Source organism: Galendromus occidentalis, unplaced genomic scaffold (genome assembly GCF_000255335.2).
Source record: "Galendromus occidentalis unplaced genomic scaffold, Mocc_1.1 scf7180000076319, whole genome shotgun sequence".
Classification (NCBI taxonomy): Eukaryota; Metazoa; Arthropoda; class Arachnida; order Mesostigmata; family Phytoseiidae; genus Galendromus; species Galendromus occidentalis.
Genome location: NW_003804308.1, coordinates 701,113 through 719,536, shown reverse-complemented (window position 1 = coordinate 719,536; position 18,424 = coordinate 701,113). Strand labels below are relative to the sequence as shown.

At 53.4% G+C, this 18,424-nt stretch overlaps 1 protein-coding gene across 1 annotated transcript in view; it reads right to left on the bottom strand.

Annotated features, from left to right (window-relative positions):
- Positions 1-229: 229 nt before the first annotated feature.
- LOC100903344 (putative neural-cadherin 2) overlaps positions 230-18,424 on the bottom strand; it is a 57,343-nt gene continuing 39,148 nt past the window's right edge. Inside the window, 22 exon segments of the mRNA XM_029113112.1 lie at positions 230-444; positions 526-702; positions 1,416-1,553; positions 1,683-1,927; positions 2,136-2,289; positions 2,347-2,935; positions 2,999-3,385; positions 3,539-4,911; positions 5,166-5,198; positions 5,201-5,257; positions 5,839-6,106; positions 6,636-6,786; positions 7,207-7,430; positions 8,475-8,667; positions 8,866-8,969; positions 9,064-9,171; positions 9,750-9,916; positions 10,174-10,308; positions 10,836-10,950; positions 11,523-11,663; positions 11,806-11,849; positions 13,256-13,393. Coding sequence (XP_028968945.1) covers positions 230-444; positions 526-702; positions 1,416-1,553; positions 1,683-1,927; positions 2,136-2,289; positions 2,347-2,935; positions 2,999-3,385; positions 3,539-4,911; positions 5,166-5,198; positions 5,201-5,257; positions 5,839-6,106; positions 6,636-6,786; positions 7,207-7,430; positions 8,475-8,667; positions 8,866-8,969; positions 9,064-9,171; positions 9,750-9,916; positions 10,174-10,308; positions 10,836-10,950; positions 11,523-11,663; positions 11,806-11,849; positions 13,256-13,393 — 5,156 coding nt within the window.

Sequence of the window (18,424 nt, the reverse complement as noted above, 5' to 3'; positions counted from 1 at the left end):
TCATGTGCAATGCAGAGTCGTCCTTTCGCAATCTCGCTTGTCCGCAGACTCGAACGTGAATTATATTCTGGTTCGTGTCCGAGCTTCCGCGCCAGCGGAAATTGCTGGTGTCAGAAGTTCCTTGGAGGATAGCTATGATTGCGAGTCTCTTCCATAACTGTAGCGTAGAACTAAAAAAATACATTTCAACGCTGGATCCGCACCCTCCGCTGGCGACGACTACGCAACTCTAATGACCACTCCAAGTGGAATGTCGTTCCGCGTTGAAAGTTTTGAGCGACTGCGGGTTCCTCTGCATGGAGCCCGTTCTCAAGATGCTCTCCGGATTGATTGACGCGATCGGCATTGCGCGCGTCTCGTACGGATAGTTCCCGCTCACGCCCTGAGCTTCAACAATGATCTGCGGTTGTTCCAGCACCAACGCGTGGCTCAGCAGAACAGGACCTGGAGAGGACGCATCGTCAACGACGCTACCGAAAAACCCCGACTCCGGAACGAACAAACGTACGAAAGAGAATCGCTCACCGTGAGAAGCCTGAGACGATGACATTGTGTACGCGGAAGGCGGAGGGCCGTCGTTGCGGATCGGCGACCTAACGGTTGTTTGCAAAACATCCATTTGGTGTTGGTTCCTTTGCTCCTCTTCCATCGGGATACGGAGTTGCGAGATGTCAAACGATCGCACGTCGTCTTCGCCACCCCCTGCAATAACAAGCGCCCGTAGATTCGGCCCCGAGTCGGGAACTGTCCGACGGACGTACAGGTGGCGGCTCGGACCGACTGACTGACTGACTGACGGAGTGACTGACTGGCTGGCTGCTGCTGCTGCCAGTGCTTGCCCTGTCGTTCTCCAAGCCGCTGAAGCGGACGAGGCTGCCAGCTCAAATTCGATGAATCACGGTCCACTGGATTGCCGGGACAGACCGGGACAGGCAGAGGTGACCGAGAGATGAGGAAAATGGGAAACTGAGGGCAACAAGTAATCAAATGGATACAGTTACGCCTGAATCTGAACGGGCCACCCGGCAGGAAGGCAGCCGGGCGGCAGGTGGGCGAGCGAGCTAGCTAGCTCGGAAACCCTCGAACGCTGTTCGGGTGGGTGGGCGAGCGGGATGTCAAGCCTACTTCCATGGCTCCGGGTGGCGTCTTTCTGCGACCCGCGCTCCCAACTAGCTGCTGCTGCCGCTTCCGCTATTGCCTCCGGGTAGGAAACAAGCAAACATTGGATGGGTCGCATGTAATCTACCGGCTGATTATTATTGGCCTAATTTGTCCCCCTGACGAAGGAGACATATCGGAAGTATGAACTCTTGTTCGTCATCTGGGGAGCGTCATTCGACGAGAGCCCTACTCGACACACCGTACTATACTCCACATGTAATAGAGCCTGTGGCTCGCTCAGACGCCATACGCACCTTCGTCGTGGTATGCGATGATGGTCTCGCGTATCTCTGGATGTTCGCCTGATTTTTTGTCGTCTTTCGTTTTCGTTTGCTGGTCCGAGGTTTTGGGTCGACGTGACCGGAGATACGCAGCGATAATCAAAAGGAGCACTGCGGTGATCAAGCTCGCGTATTAGAGCGGCGCCAGATATTCTGGCCTCGTTCCTTCCGCGGACAACGACCGACGGCGGCGAGGTCGTCTTGGACCGATTGCGAATTCAGCTCGACGCAATCACTTACCTAGGAGATTGAGTGCACACACAATTACAGCTGATACGGCCGCCATATTAAAGCTGTACATCTGCTCGACAGGCATCGGTTCCGCGCAGGTTTCGCCTCGAAAACGGGATGTACAAGTACAGCTGAAACCTCGTCCGTTGGGTCTGTTAACACAGAGGCCACCGTTCAGGCAGGGGAACGACGCTTCGCACTCATCGAGATCTGTGCAGTTGAACGGTCCTGATTGACGGAAACCGGGTGGACATCTGCATATCCACCGGGGCGTCGGAGCGCGACCGGGATGGACGGATCGGGAAAGATAAGCGGACTTATCATTAGTATAAATGGCATGTCGGGGTCAAGAAAGCCGATACCCGGACCGGCTGGACATGATTTGACATTTCGATCGAGACGTGACCTCTTTGGTGGAACCCGCCAATAACGAGTCGAAAAAATCTCCTGCGGTCAACGAACCTGCATGCGTGCTCATTCCATTGATCGATGCACATAAATGGACTCTTGCAGATAACGCCGTGGCAAGGATTGTTCGAAGGACAACCCCGTATGACGTTACGTGCTTCGAGGACATAGCCCGCCGGAGGAGCAAACGAATTCGATTCGCTCGACGGTGACTTCGGACCTCCGTCGCGAGCAACGATCGCCTGTCGATCGGGAGTCGCCGGATCTTCCAGGGAGAGTAGGCGTCCCTCGATGCGTATGTCACGCACACAAGTCGAGTTGAGATCGTTGTCGACCGTGACCACGCTGCCGTGGGTGTATCGAACGCTCCCGCCGACCACGACCCTTTGCCTGTCTACGTAAAGCAGCCGGTTCGAGCAATCGAGCTCGTCCACGAGCTCGACGTGTGACGCTCCCTGACCTTGATCGAGCTGCATGTACACAAAACACCCGAAACGTCGCACTCTCACCGTATGCCATCGGCCATCGTCGACCCGTATGGCGTCGAGATGCAATATCTTTTCTCGCACCGCCACGCGCTCCAGGTTGAAACGGAATCGCAGTTTCCGCTCGACGATTTCTAGCAGGGCGTATTCGCGTGTGTTCTGTTTTGGAGCGAAACTGATGAGTTCACCCCCCGATTGCCGGCTGCGAAACTGCATCTGAACGTCTGTCCGGAATGGATCGGGGTCGAAGTTGAGCGCGAATTTGATGAACGACGCCTGCTGAAGCATCCGCGAAGGCGTTTCCTGCGCACAACGCGTGCCCCACCAGCCCGGCTGACAGACGCAAGCCGCGCCTTTCGTTCCGGATTTCTTCGTGTCGATTCCGTTGTTGTTGTCCTTGAGATTGTTGCTATTCGTTGTGCTATCGTCGACGTCACAGATTCCGTGAACGCAGCGCAATTGTGCGCACGAAGGCTCGTCTGACGGACAACCGCTTCGGCTATTGAGCGAATACGCTGGGTTTTCAAGGTCGACCAGTTGCGAGTTGACGACCACGTGTCGTATGCAGCCCGTGAAGGATTTCGAAAGATCGGGTCGGTGTTTCCATCCGAGTTTACTGTAGAATTCGTTCAAGTCGTTGTGCTTCTTTTCGGGATTTTTGTTGTTGGTGCTGATAACGTGTTGATGATGGCGGCTGTTGGTGGTGGGGCCAGCTTTGTCCTTCGTGGTGACGAAAGCTCCTCCCAGCTGGATGGGATACTTGACGTTGAGCAGTGACGGGGCCGTCGGCAGGGACGAGTGCGTAGCGGTCGCCTTATGCTGCGGTTGTCGTCGTTGCTGTTGCGACGGAAGCGGCGGCGGCGGCGTCGACGGCCTCCAAGGAGCTGCCGACGCCGCCGCGGCCCCAACGCTGTCCCTGGCGCTGAGCAAAGTCGTCTGGTTGAGACACGAGCGCAAAGGAGTTGGTCTCACCGGGAGCGGAAAAGAGGACCCCACGGAGCTGAACTTCCGGCCACCGTCACCGCACAAGTCAACCATCAACTGGCTGCTCTGGCTATTCATAAAAACATCCACGCGGTGCCAGAGTTCGTTAGCGAGACTCTCCTCGCTATCCACTGTCACCTCGGTCGTCCCGCTTCCGACACCGAACACTAGACGGAGTTTGCCCTCGGTCAACTCTAGGGCCAACACTTCCCTGAGATTCGCCTCGCTATCCGCTCTTAGCGGTCCGGCGTATAGCAACAAGCCGTTTTCGTTGGAGGTTTTGAACTCGAGCGATAGGTGAAGCTGTTCGCAACTGTCGATGGGGCTGAACCAAGCGAAGCCGTCTCCACGGAAAGATCGCGTCGTTTGCTCGCAGTTGGCCCCGTTAAATCCGGGAGGGCACTCACAATGGATCGCGTTGTCGTCCTGAACACACCTACCCCGGCCGCCACAGCTGTGCCGGGTGCATTTTTGCCCAGCGCCCGGGTGGGCCAGGCGCGCCCCACATTCACATTTGGCGACGCTCGTCACGTTAACGCCCACGAACGCCGTACGGTTCGCGTTGACAACAATGTGGCTGTCGTCCGCGAGAACTAAGTGGTTTGTGCAGCTTTCTTGGTCGCAAATGTCTTCCGTATCGGTCGCCGCTTCCGGAAGGCATTCGTTCACTCCCACCTCGAGGATATCCAGGCTCAGCTTTCGGCTGAGAGCCTGACGATTCATCTCGACGAAGCCATTCAGCATCTCCGGCCGTAAGTATTCGTCCTCGGTCGACCGCACGAAATACCACACTTCGGTAATTGGCACCGGTTTCAGCTGCCGTTGAATCACAGAGAAGATATGGACATTATTCACATCGGCCTTCACTAAATCCGCCAAGACCTCGCGGAGCACTTCGAGCTTCTGCACCTGAACCTGTTGAGTCTGTTGAAGCCACACGCGCACGAGATCTTCATCCAGCACGCCCGAGAAACGTATCGATGCTCCGTGGCGAGCGTCCTCTTCGGAGATTTCCCTCACCACAACGGTCACGTTGGCTCCGACCTCCATCGTGTGATATCGATCGTAGACGAGAAATTTCAAAAAGTAAGAGCCTGGAGTAGCGTTCCGAAGAACTATCTCGCCCGAAGATTGATCCAGATTGAAATTCGGATGCGCCACATTGTTCTCCCAGAAGTACGATTTATCGTTGAAGTCCCAATCGTCGGCGTCTTCGACGTGGACCCTGCCGACGGTGAACATTCCCCTCGATCCTCTGAGCGAGTAGACAAGTATGCGCTTGGAGCCTGGGAACATCCTATGATCGTTTTTGTCCCCGATCGTGACCGTCAACGTGCTGGTGCCGGTGAGCGGTGGCGTACCTGCAATTATTCTGCGATTTATACTTGTACGTTGCGTGCGCGCGACTGTTGTCCGTCGGATCCATCCCGACGATTCATTCAGACGGGGAACGGGAGCTTGGATCGGAAGACTTTTGTGTTTTCGTGAATGGATTCGGAGAGAGAAAACCCGCGCTTTGATGAATAGTTCGCTTGCGCTGCCTCGGAACACGTGAGAGGTCAAGCGTCTCTTTTGTAGTTCAGACTATTTGGAAATAATAGAATGCGAAACTCACCAGAATCCTTGATGAGAATAGGGACCGCGTAGGTTTTTTCTGTTCCCGGTCAAACGCGTGCCTCGAGTACACGACCGCGCTGCCGTTTCCATCTGGAACGTCGTCGTCGCAAAAAAGATAATTTCAGAGACGGGAAGACCGTTTCTCCAGTGCCCGGGCGGAATTCACCACCTTTTTCCCGGATCTCTCCCTTCCGGCAGCTGTGTCGTTTGCGCGTCCTTGTGTGCGTTATTTTGCTTAAATGGTTTCGCCTCCGGAGAGATTCGGAGTGCATTCAAGAATGAGGACGACGTCGCCGAGCGCAAGCTCCACTTCTACGGAGATTATTCGTATCTCTCTACGTACAGCGCTCCCTAGGAGCGTATCCTTCTCCCTATTCTCGTCCAGTCGACCGGATGGAGTTTCCCCGACTGGGTGAGATACTCCCAACAATCTCGACTCAGCTTCTGTCCGATCAAAAATCGGATACTTCAAGTGGGCAAGAGATAAAAACGATTCGAGCTCCGCGGTTCCCAGTTAGCGGCTGCTGCGATTCGGTTCAAGCCGCCCGAGCGATGAGAGGAACGTGACGTGGAAGCCCAGGGGAAGTCGCGGAGTCGTTTCCTCAAAGGATCGTGCGGCTAACGAAGCATGATATTCCGGAATCAGTCATTCCTGATTGACGACAACTCACTTGGGTTGACTTCGAGCCGGAACGCTTTCTTGATGCTCTCCGGTGCCTGCGGATCTATCCAGAAGAGGAATGGCGGCCCGTTGATTGCCTCGTCGTCGTCGACCGCCTCGATGTCTTGGACCTTCATCGCCCCCTGATGCTCGGGAACCACGGGTTTGTAATCTTGTCTGAGGCGGGGCTCACAATCATTGACGTCCGATAGGATCAGAGTTAAGGTGGCCGTGGAGGTCCGCGGAGGAATTCCATCGTCGGTCGCCGTCACACGTACCTGCGGGACGTGGAGCGCATCTTATTTCAAGTGAGTCGATATGATTTCAGACTCGATTCTTTCGTCGACAGTCCGCCCGATCGCTGGGAGAGCTTTCCGAATCGAGTTCCACCGATCCTGCCGTCCTTGGGGATGGGACATCGACAGAGATCAGAGCGGTATTCGGTTTGCTTAACACTCAAGCAAATTGACAATCTCACCCAACTCGCTTGTTGCTCTAACGAAATGTAATAAATATTCATGAGGAGACACATCGAGCGCTCAGTCCGTCTGTCCACCCGTCGGAGTTGCCGCAATTCCTTCTCGGGGCGAACCGACCATCCGAAGATCTGACCAGTTGGTCAGTCGCTCGGCCGGTCGGTAAGTCATTCAGATCGTCTGTCTTTTTACTTGTCTGACTCGGGTCCTCATCTGCTTCGATATTCCCATCGACCCTCAGCTCGATAACCAGCAAGGCTTCCGCGCGAACGTCTTTTCGGCCGGCCTGTCAGAGAGAGACTTCTCTGCGGAAACTTTTGGATGGACTTACGTGATGCCGCGGAGACCTCTCCCGATCCAATGGTCGCTGGAGTGTTACGATCCCGGTGTTTTGGGATATTCTGAAGTGACGTCGTCGATCGGAAGATTTCTCTATCGCGTACACCACACGGCTTTGTCCCGCAGCGTCGAGATCCGTTGCCCTGCGACAATAAACAGCCGACTCAATGGAACACGTTTATGGCGGGAGCAATGACGACCGCGACGTTTGCACACTGTTCAACGACAGCGACGGCAACGACGTCGAGTTTAGACGGCCGGGGAGCAACAAGCAAGACGGCGGCCCGGCTGGCTGGTCAGCGGACCGTCGTGCGATCGCGAAATATGTTATTCCGCAATATCTACCAGCTGCGACCAATGGTATCGAGAGGACTGAGCAATGACATTGTTCAATGTACAGATTGGAGCGGATTTCCGCCGCTGCGCTGCTCTCGACTGATGAACCTGTTGGAGCAGCGGATACTTCTTGGAAAAGTTCCCCGGCTCATTGACCTCTCGTCCGCGAGGGAAAACTCTGCCGGCCCGGAGTTCCCCGGGAAAGTTTGCTACGCCTTTTTACTCACCGAAACGTCGCAACGACGGATCCCACTCTGGTGTCTTCTGGCACCGAGACTTGAATGTGCTGATTTTGGAATTTCGGACTATTGTCGTTGATGTCCCGAATACGAATTTGAACCTTTGCGTAGTCCAGGTGACGTGGGTCAGAACCCTGAACATTCCCGTCGTCGGACACGAGGATGGTGAGGTTGAAACCGTTCCGCTGGGAGGCAACCTCGTAATCCAGCTCCTGCGGAGGCGTGAGGAAGAAAAACTTTCCTCAATATAGAGCGAAGGTGCACGCAACGCAGCCTCCGGCGGCGTCTTTTCCCTCGACCCGCCATTCCACTTCTCTCGACAACTCTCGAACAAACTCCACGGAGCATTGATTTGTCCCTTCCGACTCAAAAGTACTTCCACCTCACTCCCACGGTTGGTACAAGTCGACGAGACTCCTAAACTTCCCATTGGGGCTGTTTAGAGCAATTCGATGTGAACACCCGACGGGAGCTAAGCTGAGAGGACAATACGAAACCTAGCGGATCGGAAAAAGATTTCCGACCGAGTGATACCCGGAAGCTGTCGCCTCGAATTCAGCGTGATATGCTGTTCTCGGCGAGATTGCTTCCGCGATGACGAGCTATAGACCGATGGCACGGTGGAGCCTGGAGCGCGCCGAGCACTCACAATCAAATCGGAGAACGTGCCTCCCCCTTCGAGACTGCACTCCGTGGAATGCTTCATCCTCACCTCCAGATCGCCTTCCGTGAAAAGGCGTCTCTCAGAGGGGAATCTTTTCGGAAATTTCCAAGTGAGGACGCTAGGTGCGTCCTCAGCTTTCGAGAGATTTTCCGTAGGAAGGTCACATCTTCGCCGACGGCCACAGCTCCGGTTCTGAACCCAACCGAGCCGAATCCTATTCGTTCCTGAGTTACTCTTCCAGGTAATCCCCGGTGATCACCGTACGCCAAAGAAATGGAGCTCCGGGTATACGGATCTCCCCACTCCTCGCTAGTGACTTGAGATCAGCGATTCACGAAGGATTTCAGGCTGGCCAGTAGGCCGGCGTGAGCCCCTAGGCCGAACGCTGCAATCATTAGCAGGAATCCCGAGCTTGTTCCGAATATTCACGATCATATCTTCATGATTTCATGATCCGTTTTTGTTTTTCGTTCAGCTTGAGGCTGCAGGGACGCTCCGATATTCGGGTAGAAACTGCCAAAGTGCCGCACATTCGCCCCACTCTCTCCGTGGAAGATTTGCTCGAAAGCCCATTGGGAAAGTTCGAACTAACCTTGATGATTTTTAAAGAGCCCGAGCCATCAGCGTTGGTGACGATCTCGAACTTATCCGCCCCAAATGCGTTCTCGACGACTTTGTAGCGAAAAACATTCGTCTCCGGCGAGTCTCCGTCGGTGACGCTGACGTCGAGGATCGACGGTGACGGGAGATCGGCGTCACCGTCCGTTTCATCAATATCCAGCACCCTATTCCGGGGAGAAGTGCTTCATTATCCACCGCATTCGCCCGTTTTTCTCAGCGACCCATCCGGAAACAGTGACGCTCGCCAACAGCTCTGGATGCTCATCGATTACGGACCGATGAGCATTAAATAGCCCCACTGCGACTTATATTCGAATCCGGTTGTTCCGGGGATTGCAAGTTCCCTCTCTTTCCCCGCGTACCATTCTTTCTTGATGAACTGCGGGCTCATGTCGTTCTCATCGAGAATCTGAATGCTGGCGGTGGCCGTTGTTTTGTGCGAGGGATCTCCGTCCATAGCCACAACCTACCGGGAAATATCAATATGAGACCATAAAAACACCCGAGGAATCCGCGGTATAGGATGACAACCAAGCTCATGCATCTGCAGATGGACTGACCTTTATCACGTAGCCTGCACTTCGCTCCCTATCGAGACAGCATACGGAAGTGGAGATGGTGCCCGTGTGTTCGTCGATTCGAAAAATGAGTTCCCCATTGTCATTCACCTTTGAAAGAAGGCTTCTGATAACTTCCTCCACGGATTGAACTGGTCAGCTTATCTCTCGAACTCCGTCTTCGGGTTCGTCTACCGTTTTCCCTGTCGTTGACCACGGTCTGTTTGGCTCTCCCTTTTCTGACGTCGACTTTGTTCACTTTCGAACATTCCCGACGACAAGCGGATAACCCACATTTTCGCTTTTCTGGGAGTCGAGACCGACGTCGAAAGCGATCTGTCCTTTGATCCCGGTCTCGAGAGGAGTGGAAAAACCCTCGCACGACGGAACCGAATCAGACCGCGAGACCAAAGATGTCGCGGACTTGAACAAAATCCACGAACTTCCGGAACAAAGCGTTCTCGATTGGAACTGATCCCCACAACATTAGGAAGAGTTCCTCTTATCCTTTCCCTCGCACGTTTATTCCTTTTGCAGGAACCGGGACTGAACGTTCGGCGTTGAAATCGAAGATCAGATCTCCCTCGCTTAGCTCTCCGCAGGTTGTTACGATTCGCCGTCTGGAAACTCATTCGAGGGCATTCCCTTTCGCCGGGGAGAAGGAGAAACAGCCGTGTGTGCCAACCCACCTGATTCTGTTCTATGGAATACGTAATACGAGCGTTTGTGCCTTCGTGGGGATCGTCGTAGTCTTGGGCTCTCATATTGAGCAGGATTGGGGTTCCTAGTGGCGCGTTTTCTTTGACGCTGCCTTGATACATGTGTTGTGAGAAGAAAGGGGCATTGTCATTCAAATCTGCAACGTAAACACGGCGTATTCATTTCCGGGCGGCCCATGGACAGCGATTACTGCATTCCCGGATGGTCCCTCGCGGAGTCCGGACCCGGACCGATTACGGCGTCTCAGTCTTCTCGGGCCCGCTCCGGATCAGAGACACCGCGAGAACAGGAGCAAATCCATAGCGGCAGCGGCCGATTCGAAGCGTTCGCAGACAATGTGGGAAGCAAACTATGTACATCAGTACGCAGCAATACGCAGACTCATCATTTTACCTTTGAGCGTCACATACACGTTCGCGCTGCCGAGCTTTTCTCTCGTTTGGGCGTCCTCGGCAAATACCGTGAACGAGTAATCCGCTTGACCGTAGGGAAAATCCCTGTCTAGTGCCCGGAGTACAAACACTTCACCTGATCGGAAAGGGAATCTTCGTCAGTGAGTATTTGTTCTGCCGTCACCGTCGCCGCCGTCCGTCGCCGCCGACGGCGAGCAAGCGAGCGCTTCCATCCGTGGCTCTCTGAGGTGTTGTTCCAATGACAGAGCCGTGCACCTGCCGACCCCGAGCGTCTGAAGTTAATGTGTTCAGGGAGACGCCTTCAACATGAAGATGACTCAGGATTGAGCTATTTTAAGGAGAATTTTGCCGTGCTTGTCTCCGACAGCGATCAATGGATATATTGTTCGTGAATAGAGGACCGACATGGCCGGAACAGCGTCTGCGGCCACGTGCGAATCGAACGTATTAATTATTCCTGAGACTTCACGACGCCGTTTTTAGAAGAACATGCTGATGACAAGCAAGAGCTCAAGCTCCTGACCTCCCGGGCAGGGCAGACGCCGGCGGCGATATCATATACCTTATCCGGGCCGGCCCAGTCGATCTCCAACAAGACCCTGGCCTCACGTACGTTGAGCGAGACGGGATTATGGAACTCACCCGTGGTAGTGTTGATTGAAAATTTCCGGTCTTCCTGGCGGCCGTTGTACGAATTGATTTCAGGTCCTTCCATTGAGTACACCACGGGTCCGACGACACCGTCCGGAGCCGTAACCTGTGAAGTGCGATTTGGCGGATGACTTGAGCAGCGGTCGGATGAACACACCATGGCGAGCCAGAAGACTGTCCCCCTTCCACCCCCCACCACACGGCAACGACCGACCAAAACCGCTCGACTGTCTAACTAAGGGCTCAACAAGCTGGCACGCGAGAGCAACGAGTCATCTTTCAGCGCGGAGGCGAGAATGGGGAGACAGCAAGGGCGGGGAGGAGAAAGACGAACGTGCGAAAAAATATCCTATCTGTCAACCTCGAGCACATCTGTCAAGAAGAGCAGTCCATCTGTCATTTGCACGACGTCTCGGATACTGTTCGGGACGGCGGAATTCGCAGAGACGGCGCCAAGCTCGAGAGGGGACATAATAACTACATGTCTACGTGGCTCTGTGGCTTTGTCACATTTCATCAAGACGGCTGGTCGGCTCAACATGCGTGAACCCTCTCGCCAACGAGCGTTTCCCGACGCTCCGGCAAACGGAAAGATTTACGTCGCGACTCGTGGCACGCGGGGCGCTCATTTTTCCTCGTTCCGAGACGTTCATTCGTTTACCCCCGTGGGATACGTACCCTCAGGATTTTCTGTGGTATTTCACGATCGTTCTCCTCGACGAGCTCCACGTGGTAACTGGGTCTATCGGGAAGTTTGGCGTCCAAATCCTTACTCCGGATGAAGTCCGATATCAACTCGGAGCCGTCCGCCCCGGAGCTCTGAGGGTGCAGGGTCGATTTGAGGACATTGAGACGGTCGACGGAAATCGTCGGATTTCTCTGCCCCGGTCTCGAGTCATTTCCCAGAGCATCCCACTTTGCCTCGTCTCATTTTTAGCCACAATCACTTCCGTTCACTTACCCCCGATGTCTCAGCTGATTGTAGAGAATGGTTTTGATGAGAGTCTGAAAATTCGAGAGTGAGAGGGAATAGCATCGGCAATCGGGACCAGCAAAGGAGAGAGACTGAATCAACTTTGAGAATGGGAAAGATCATTTGAAATCTGAACGCTCAATCGGAAGTCGGAAAGCCAGGCCAAGTGGAGTAACACCCACTTTCCATCGGCTGCTCATTCGACGCCGATCTATCAATGATACTTCGAGGGGAAAAATCTCGGCCTTCGTTAATAACTCAGCAGATCAAACGGCCGCATCGGAGTTCTGCCGTCGATTCGGACCTTCAGAACCACAATCGCAATTGACCCAACTCTAATTTAATAGAATCTCCTCCGACACGTTTGGCTCTCTGGCCGGCCTTCGGATGACCTCGAGGTCTAGTATCCTGCCGGCGTAAGCTTCGTCCGGAACGGACGTGTTTGGGTGTTCGTTTCACTCGGCATTCGATCCCGACCTCATACGTTGCTCTCGATCCTTCTTCTAGTCGGCGCACAAGAGGAAATGAATTCCTGACATTGTCGACAGTGGGGAGGCATGCTTCCGATTGACGGAGAGCCGCGGTCTATGCCGCGCTACTGTAGGGGCCAGCGCTGAGAAAGTTTCAACTCCAGAGTGAAATCACCATGACGTAACAATGAAGTCCTCCACAAGCGGGCGGAGATTGGGTAGATCATTTCTCTACTGGAAGTATTAGGGTGGACATATAGGCAGGAAGTCCTGGAGCGTATGAGTCTTGGGTGGGGAAGCGAATGGGTAGCCATTCGATACACGGAGTGCGGGACCTCTCCATTCCTGACTGCAGGGAGACACGAGCGAAACCCATGATCCACTCGCGAGGAGCTCCCGACGATTGTTTTGTATTCCATTGAAATGATCATCGGGGTTCTCCCTCATGCATCTTCAATCTCAGGGACCGGCTTTCGCTCTTGACAAGGGTGCTGATCCTTGCGGGAGAGTACGCAACAGAATTCACTCCATGTAAATCGAATAATTACCGTGATACGCAATGGCGAACCGTCACGAAAACTGTGGAGCCCCAGCTCCGAGCCTGCAGTCTTGTATTCGTACCGGATGACTTCTTCGGGATGGATTTATTTCCCAGCCTTTTCCCGCTTCCCGATATAAGACCGCAAATTCTACACTGCTACGAATTAATCTTCCGGCCTCAGCGATGTTGAAGAGAACCCGATCTCTCCAACTCCAACGCTCGAGCCCCATGCAAGCTCACGATACTTCTATCAATGCGATATCCCTTTTTCATCACTGTACAACGTCTATGCGCTCCCATTAACGAATGCTTGAGCGACGGAGTCCTCGGCTGCTCGTTTCTCCAGTGAGAGTTGAGCTATTGGCGTCCGCGTTCTTCCTCTTCTGCGTGTCCCCGCGAGTTGGGTCCGCACCGACTCGTTGCTTACCTTCGCTCCCGTCGTAGTCGAATGGTGTGCTGTCGTCGAAGTCGTAGGGCAACGATGTTCCGTTTGCGAAGATTTTGTTGAACCTGACAGGCGCCGTCTCGTTGGAATCCGACGATGTCCGCAAGCCATTCTTCGACACTACGAAAAGAAGAGAATTATGATATTCACTTATCAATACAACATGTTTCTCATGGTATCTGAGAGCGCTGATTCATTGCCGGACTTGGGACTGCGGGAACCCTGAGTGTATTCTTCCCCAATGATTCCCCTATGCTTCGGAGAATGGTTCCATGGCGAGGGTCGCAATGAGGTTGTGCGGTAGGTTTCATGATCCGAACCCAGCCTCTTCACTGCCTCTCAACAACAGCTAAGTCGCGGTCATTACGGAAGCCCAATGTCCATCTGGGCTACACCCTCGAGGCACTAAATTACGCGGATGGCGCTCGCGGCTGCGTTTGAGCTCCGGGGAGCAGCAACCTTTCTGGCTCCTGCCACGAAACGGCGGAAAACGTAAATTTCGAGCGGCCATGAAAGGCCAACCGAGTGATGAGATCGTGGAGTTCAGTCGACGCAACTGCTCTGGGAATCCCTCTGACGAGTGTTGGCGCTCTCTCGAGTTGAACTCGTGGCCCTTGACCCAAAACAGGACGATGGACCGAATGTTCGCCGTGCCTCGCCGCTATTGGACCCTCATATGGAAATCGAGGAAATCCCATATGTTGATCACGTATCGAAGATTTGAGACAGCTTCGCTGTCTATTATTCGGACCTTCTAAAGTATACCCGCAGACGACAAACACTCATGAGTGTGTACGCTAATTTACGATCAACCTCTTCGCTAACTTCTATCGAGAAGTTCGCGTGCAGGACCTCACAACTCACAATCAAATAGTTCTGCGGGGGTTGAATCTGCGGATGATTGGAGAGTCGGAACAGAAATGCATAATTGCTTAAAAAAAAGACTCTTGTTGGATTCATGTCGCACATGGTTCTCTGAGTACTGACGGAGGAATCACATGTCGAGAGTCCCAATGTAGACAAGGCTCGATGTGCCTAGCGTTCGACGTGGTTTTTTTGCTCGAACACAAATTTCACAAGCCAGACCTAAGGGTCTGACCGGGGTCGTCGTTCGCATCAGACTGCAGAGGCGTCTGGTCAGCTGCGTTTGCCAACATCCGGTCTCAAGGACATGTAGGGGGTTGTCGCTCCCTTCATAATGGAGAAGAAACCCTTATGATGAGAAAACGCCGGGGGAGGGACAGTAAACCTCGTTAAAACTTAGCATGACGAACGGCATTACCCCTCCCCCCCGAGCTCTGCCTCTCGAACACCTTCACCGACACAGATCTTCTCCAGAATCGCTTACTGTATCTCCCGAAATCCGAGGAGCATCCTGGGCGAGACTACCATTAACGAGAGGAATCCGCTCCGTTCGAACAGCTAGGTCATTTTGTTTGAACAAAAAGAAGCAATTGCCTGACACGTTTAGTGGTGGTGTAGGCTACGTGCTTGTTGCGCTGTTTTATCCCTCTCCTCGACTAGTTCGCTCGCTCGCTCGTTCCTTCATTGGATCGACTCGGCCGACCAACGGAGCTTACGCGCGCCCGCCAGGCCGAGGAGTGTTCGTGCTCCGTCTCGAAGCCTCCTCTGCCGCCTGTTTGATCGAGAAGGTTCTCGCGGGGCTTCGAAGCCTTACGGAGTAAGGTAGAGCACTTGGAGACACCGTGAATGGAGTTCTTGCTCGGAGCGATCCAAGGATGTCCTTCACGAGCGACTATCGTTGGGCGGAATGTGAAGCCTCCACGGAGCCTAGTGACGAATATCAACAGCGAATCTGGACTTGCTCTGCATCTCGTCGCGGTGTGGAACTCGCGGCATCCTTTCGAATACAAAACTCGATAGGTCAAGAGTCCAGAACTGACTTCTCTGCTGCGGAACGGGCAGCGGTGGATCCTTATCGGATCGACCATCAGAAAGTCCTACCTCACGCTCGTTTCTATGAAATTCTGGTATTTGAGGGAATTTATAAGCTCCGCCAGCATCGGATCCTGGCCGATGGAGCTGCCAGAGGGTATGCGTTATATCGTTCTCTCAAGGTTCATCGGTCCGGACTCGAGTTTCCCGTTCCCTGAGCGTAATTTCAGCGACATGCGGTTCGGGTGGATGATAAGTTTACTCCTGTCGTGTATGTATTATTACCCGCTTAGTAATTAGCGGAATGAATTTTTGGAGCAGATGAGCAATTATTGGAAATCTCACAATCGACTACGGTCCTGATGAGAGAGGTTTCGACTCTGAACGTCGGAGAGAATGATCCGGTTATGTGGAACTCCCGAATAGTTTTATCCCGTTCCGGATTATGTTCGAGAGCCAGGGAAGTCTCGAAGAATGAACAGCTCAACCCGGAACCAGGGATCATGGTGTGTGTCGCCTGTCGTCGTCTCTGTCATGTGGCCGCATTATATACCGCTGCAGGAGTACGGCGAACTCCTCAGCACGTGATGGGGAAAACGGAGCCCAAAGTTTTCCCTCACCAGGCGATTTTTTTCGACCTATCGCTCGAGTTCAATCTTGCCTCGATTATCTCTCTCCATAGCGAGCGAAACACCGACGTCGTAGTTTGTAGTTTCCAAACCTCGGAACGGCCTTATCCAGACTGGGATGCATCTGCACTGTGAAGATTATTTCGACCTAATTCATATCCGAGTGCAGTAGACGTCAGAGAACTCGAAGGGGATATCCGGTGAGATTTGCGCGAACGATTTGAAGCCTTCGCGAGATTTATCGACCAAATCGTCTGAACGGCCGTCGGTGCCAAAGTTTGTTAATCGTTCACGCCGCCAAGTGCGGAATTTCCCTCGCATCTGAAGTTTCCACCTTAATTCACCCAACAATGTTGCCTGATGGCTAACACGTTCTCAGGGAATGCTCGTAGGCGCGTTGCCTGGCTACTGCCGAGCGAGGCGGTCATGGCGTCAGACCATGATCGATTAGCTCAAATGAATCACATGTTTCTCGCGACTTCAGACCATGTTTGGAGCATTCCTTTCTTCTGCATCTCGTGGACCAGCGATGAGCGGGAACCTGTCGTCCCGCCCCCAATTTCGGCGATTGACTGTGGGCATCGAATTAGGAGAGAGCTCTAATACAGCAAAACTGTCTCGGTGACCAAAAATCGATGCAGACTCGGATTGCACTCGGGGCGGCTGGCTCTTAGTACTCTAATGATAATCACCGTTGACCGACTTCGCGAAAGCAGGAAACAGAGTGATCGTCGAGACAGAGCTCACAAGGGCACCAAATCGAGCGTGAACGAGCGTTGGACAGATTTAATTGACATGGTCCAAGTCGCTTGCAGGGACAGATTCAGGGTATTATATTATGTACACGGAGCGACTGAGTCGGCACACTTCGCATCGAGACGACGAGAACTTCGTAATTGTGGACCCAATTCTTTTGGGAACTCGTTGCGTTTCCATTCACTCCGACAGTGGAACGACGGCGAGTCGCTTCGGCCCGCGTCGCTCGAATTAATCATCGGAAACCGACACAAGCCCAGGCGAGTCACTATCATGCGTGCTGTTTCCGTGTGAGTGTCTGAGCACCTCGCTGCCAAACATCGGCTCGTATGTGAATACATTCTACGAAGTTGTCGGATCCGCACTCGCGTGAATAGTTCCCGATCAAATTGTCGAAAATCCAACGAGTCAAACAACTTCTGCTCCTGCAATGCATCAGCCGAAACCACTGAACGAGACCGCGCTTCTGATCCCCGCTTTCCCCTACAGCTTCCGTAAATCGTGTCTCCCTTCTCAAAGTTCAGGTGTGTTCATTGTTCCGAAAATGTGTGCTGGAAATCCAGATCAGAGCCCGCGGAACGTTCCCAACCGCCCAGAGGCGCGACGTCACGGGACCAGATGGGTCTCGATACCTGGTGGCTTCCCTCATGTAGCCGTCTCCCCCAGTACACAGTTCCTCGAAGGTCTTAGACATTCTACGGATTCCGCTGACGACGATGATCGGGTATAGTCCCCCCGGTTTGCGAGCAAGCTGAAAGCACCGCTTGATGCATGGACTCGAGTCTGGCTGTACGACATGGGACGGAACTTTCGGAGTCCCCCTTCAGTCACTCTCTCCGGGCTGGAATAAAGTCTAGAGGGGACTATTACACGCTACGCGGAACGAGTGCGATAAATTGCAGAGCGCACTAGAATTTTAAGAATCGCTATAGAGTTTTTGGGAAGCTAGAATAGGACTCTCTAGATGGTGCGCCGCGTCGCAGCACATTGCACAATGTGGAGCTTCGTGGCTTGCGACTCCAATAAAAAGTGACTTTCCGGAAGAATATTTCCAGAGCGTCGATTCTCCGGCGATTGATATTGGTCTCTTTCGGAGACAGCCTCCAGGTCCGCTTAGCATCCCAGAAAACGGCGCTGAGGGAGCTTCTTTTCGTCAACATCATATGAGTCCATCTTGCCGTCCCGGAAACAAACTCAAAATCTCAGCTGATGGACAGTTACGCCATCGGATTGCTACATGGTTCGCAGTGAGGAAACGATTTATCGCGCACTCCGATAAGACCCCTACCGCGGTCTTACACCGATGACAATATATTGTACCGCACAGCTCGATGGGGATTTATTGTGCCGTTAGACAACGAGTTACGTGTGCTCCAATTGGCGTGGGTGTAAACGATCGTCTCAATTGCTTGAGACTGTCATGGAACGGCAGAGCTAGCGGGGAACCGTGATTCCGAGAACCGCAGAAGGAGCTGAGGCAAAAGCCATCCGATGACAAGGTCAGAAGTGTACTGTTGAGCTATTATTCCGCCGAAGGCCGACGGAAACGAAGACTCTCCAGAGGGATCAGCTCCGGGAAACAGAAGCGAACAGTCCTTCCTCTCACGGAGCGTCACTTGACAAGTTTATTGAGACCGCTATCCCGGAGGCAGAGATTCGAAATCGAGCAGGAAAAGATCCGTTCGGAGCGAGTCGTAATTCATTGCTTCGATGGAGAAGCGGAACGTCGACCGAGAATTTTTTGCCCCGCAACGAGCACCAACGAGCGGGAGTCAGAGCTCTGAGACCCTCGCTGATTTTTTCCGGATCTCCGAAGATCGACAGGCTCGATCTACATCTGCGCAACGAGCGGCTCATAGCTTAATCCGAG